Below are 4,401 nucleotides of genomic sequence, written 5' to 3' on the forward strand. Positions count from 1 at the left end.
AGTGGGCGGCACACCCGAACCACTCGGAGGGAGGATGGGAAGTGGGCGTCTGTGTGTGTGTGTGAGCGTGAGAGTGTGTTTGAGAAGCATGTCTGTGGGAGGAAGGGTTAGGATGAGCTGATATACATAGTGCTCTGCTTTTGCCTGCCTTGTATAGAAACACATAAGGAAAAAAAAAAAGTGTACATTTTTTTTTCATAACATTTTCAACAATGTTTATAATGATTACGATTTAAGACAAATAATGAGTGTGATTGAAAACTTTTTACAGTCTAGTAAGTTAGTGCAACTGTGCTGAAGTGTGGGTTTGTCTGTATGGAGAGAGTGGTTTATATCTGGCTGATGATGTGGGATTGACACCTGTCTGTTGAGGGGGCGGAATGAAGCATCGCGAGTTGTACATTTATTATTTTCCCCCCTCAAACTGACTCTATAGAACACAAACGGGAGCTGTGTAAATAGACCGAACCTCTTGCGTTAACGTTTTCAGAAGGAATACTGTTGTCCCTCAAATCTTGGGCAGTCTTGCGTCAACCTTTAGGTCACATCCCCACCACCTCCTCCGTCGCCGAGGATGTTTAGATCTGCTTATATTCCCAAAAACACCCCATCCTCGTGTGAAACTCATTGGAGAACGCACGCATAACCTTTCCCCCTTTTGTCTCTGAAGGGTTCCATCATGTCGTCTGTGGATTTGATTTGATAAAGTGACTTGGTTATGGTGAAGTTGCTCTCTGAGCTTTCGTCGAACTGTTTTACATACGTTTTAATCTCAGTCAAGGGCTTCCAAGGGCTTTAGGCTTCCAGTCTATCATGGCTTTATTGTTGATCTGGCGTAGTGGAGCCTATAGAATGTAGCCGTGTCCTTCAAAAAAAGAGCCTGGTACTCAAATCATTGTGACAGGATCAGTTTCGACAGTTGTCTCTAGCTTTAACCCCATTAAAAAAAATATTTCTCTCTCATTCTTCTCTCTGAATTCCGGGTTTATTTTTAATAACAGAAAACACGTCAGAGTATGGTAGATTTAAACACAGAGGCCGAATGGAGTATATTAGCAACTTGTGCTACTCAACAGATGTTGCTGCTAACTGTTTGTGAAGAACTAGCTCATCTCTTAACCATGTCCAACGCTCATGGATGTTCACTTTCTTTTCTTGGTTCCCTGATGTGAATGTTTTTGGTGACTGTGTGTTGGGTCATTTGAGTGATGAGGTAGCTGGTTGAAATTGTTTGTTTGGATGTTTGCTACATATAGTGTAAGCATTGTGACTGCAAAATAAACATCATTGGTTTGTACTAGTATGTGCATGTTTTGTGATCACAACATTAGACCAAACAGTTTTGGTTTTCAAAGTTGACATGCTCAAATTTGATCCATTTTTTAATAAACACTCCTATTCTTAAAAGCAGCAGGGTTCCCATGGTCATAGAAAATGGAATTTCCTGTACAAAGTCATGGAAGTCTGTAGTCAATGGAATCTGTTCAACAGTGTCTTATTGGATGGATCTAATGTAGCAGTAATGCCAGTTGATGCAGTAAGAGTCCAGCAAAAATGCCAAATAATGACACAATTGAAAGAAAGTCAACATTGGGATACATCAAGATGTTTTTAAAGGTGAACTTTTAACTTAAACCTCCACATCATTGAAATTCTCCTCAAAAGCGGGTTCTGGGACCCTTTAAAAAATTGTTCATGTCCATGTTGGGGTTTACATTTTTTTTAACAATGCCATCTGTTACGTCTGAGTTGTGCTTTGTTGAAAATCCTGATTCATTTAAATTGACAACACCTTGAAAAAATAGGTTGCAAATGCATTTTTGTTTTTCAAGAGCCACAATTCTAATTACAATACAGTCGTACACAATACAGAAGCAGTTTTTAGGGGGAAATTTGTACTGATATTTATTAAACAAAAGGTGCCACACATTGCAGAAAAATCTAAATTGATTTAACCATCCAACTTTGGAGTACAAATGAGAAAAACAACTCTTTTACACACATTTACATAATGGGGAAAAATAAGTAGGACATTTAAACATGTTTCTCCACTGATGAGCTTTATGTAGAAAGATCTTCTTTACATCGACAAGGCCACTTCCAATAATAAGCTGTTATGATTAGCTCTTATCTTGCTTCTGTTGTTTGGTTTTTGAATTGGCATTGTGGACAAACTCATTGTATCCTTCTCTGTTTCTTGCAATCTCAATGGCGTAAAACTGGATTCTGGTCGCTGAAATTAAAATGAAGGGAAATGTTAGGCTTTTTGTTCAAAGTCTGTTTCCGGTGCACTTGTATGATGTGTGTAAACTACTAAAAGGAGTGAACGTAAGGCATCACATACCAAATATCGTGTTCTCCTCTGTGTAGTCCTTTTGACAGTCTAAACGTAATAATGTACCATAGTTGAAGTCTTCTACAACTCCTTCAAACTGGTTACAAAAGGGCCTCCATTTCTGGAAAAAAGTGGAAAGATAGCTTGACCGACTTGTCATGAGTAAAATCTCAAATTAAACACCAGAGTGACATCACGCACCTCTTTAGCGTCCACGGACTTCAGCAGCTCTGCATCCAGAACTTGAATACTAAGGTCAGGAAATGCTTCCCGGAATTTAGTGTATATCTGCTCATCTGATTTGGTTAGTTTTAGAAACTTGGGATCAACCGAGGAAATAAGCTGTAGAGAAACAAACCTGTCATTGAAGCTGGACATTTAATCCAGTGGTTCCCAACCCTGCTCCTGGAGGCACATTTTGCAGGTCTCCTTTCTCTGATGCCAGTATCAGGTCTTGGAGAGTCTCTACTAATGAGCTGATGACCTGATGTTGGTGTCAGTGTTGGGGTGTCTCCAGGACCAGGGTGGGGAACCACTGATTTAAGTGATCCAACTGACCGGACATATTGTGACACTGGTTCACTTACATTATAGTACACTTCTGCGTGATTGTAGGCTTTCATAGCCCACATTACTTCCAGTTGGGCCTGATGGCAAACATACAATATGGTTAGTGTTTTGAAGTGGGGATACTCTTACAAGCTTAGTTTCTTGTTCATTTGCAAATATCAAAACTCATCCCAACTCACGTCATTTCCGTACGCCTCTGCTGGAAGAGAGAGCGCATGCGCAGCCGCAGTGGCTCCTTCTACCCCCTGTTTAACACAGAAACTCAAGTCAGTGGAAAACTGAACATTAACGTGTATTAATAAATCTAATACGTAAAACCTGTGCCAATAAAAACAAACAGTGCCTCAAGAGACTAACGTAGAATCAATGTAACGTTATTCATCAACGCTGTCAAGTATCCTTGTTATAGTAACGTTAAGCAATTTGAGCCTGGGTGAGTATAAATATCAGTGATGATTAAGGAAATTATTTCGTTATTTTTGCCATATGACCATAACATGCTTGTTAGCATGCAGGCTAACTAAGATTTAACTTATAGATATATTACTCTGGGCTCTGAACGGTTATGAAAATACGTTACATGAGAGCATCGATTCAATAAAATACTATCACGTTTATCAGACTGTGCCTTGTGTTTGTTGATAAATTAAAATAATGTATTGCCTACCAAAGATGCGAGAACATCCCCCGTGTCCATGCTGATGCCTTCTGACCCAGAGCTGAATGAGCTACAAACACGTCATGACGACAGGTCACGTGATATAAATGGTAGAGAACAGTGCTTGTGTTGCTTTCGGTCCGCTGTTCAGATCAAGGGCCTTTTTCACAAAACAAGTTTACCAAATAAGCCAGGCTTATTTTAGTTAGTCTGTTGTTGTAGAAAAAATAACGTTAATCAAATGCTATATTTATTTCAAATGTATTTTGATAGAATACTAATAAGAGGCTGCACTGCGCCATCTACTGGTTGGGCTGTTTTAGTAATAATGTTACCTTATCTAGTCTTGTTAAGCGGTTATTTAAAATATCAAGAGCTATTAGTGCAGTGCAAATGTAAAAATAGGTACATTCACGTTTTATAAAATGTAATGTATCTGTCTAAATAATAAAAGACTTCGGCGACCTCTAATGGGGATTTAGGTTCAATTAAAGCCTTCACTTATATACTCTATTTCTTGTCGTTGTTATTTTAATTGTATAGATTTTTCATGTACACTATTTTTTATTCAGGTATCCGTTATACTATTTCTATTTCAGAAAAGTAGAATTTAAATTAAATTATCTAGGCTATATATTTTTTTCATATATACACACACACACACATATATATATATATATATATATATATATATATATATATATATATATATATATATATATATATATATATAGGCTAAGTATATATAAGTTTCACATTTCCTTAACACTGGCTGTTTTTCAAAAGCTTCATAGCGCATTTTTGTGATCATAAATGCCTTCCGAGTCAGCTGACGCTG

At 37.9% G+C, this 4,401-nt stretch overlaps 1 protein-coding gene across 1 annotated transcript; it reads right to left on the reverse strand.

Moving 5' to 3' along the window:
• Nucleotides 1-1,878: 1,878 nt before the first annotated feature.
• LOC132127728 (protein PBDC1-like) lies at nt 1,879-3,656 on the reverse strand. The gene is made up of 6 exons (XM_059539783.1): nt 3,573-3,656; nt 3,085-3,150; nt 2,923-2,982; nt 2,537-2,677; nt 2,345-2,456; nt 1,879-2,233 (listed from the first exon to the last, which is right to left on the reverse strand). Exons 1-6 carry the CDS (start codon nt 3,600-3,602, stop codon nt 2,121-2,123), a joined length of 522 nt encoding a protein of 173 aa, XP_059395766.1. The 5' UTR covers nt 3,603-3,656; the 3' UTR covers nt 1,879-2,120.
• Between the last annotated feature and the right edge of the window lie 745 nt (nt 3,657-4,401).

The sequence above is a fragment of the Carassius carassius genome, chromosome 45, assembly GCF_963082965.1.
Source record: "Carassius carassius chromosome 45, fCarCar2.1, whole genome shotgun sequence".
NCBI lineage: Eukaryota > Metazoa > Chordata > Actinopteri > Cypriniformes > Cyprinidae > Carassius > Carassius carassius.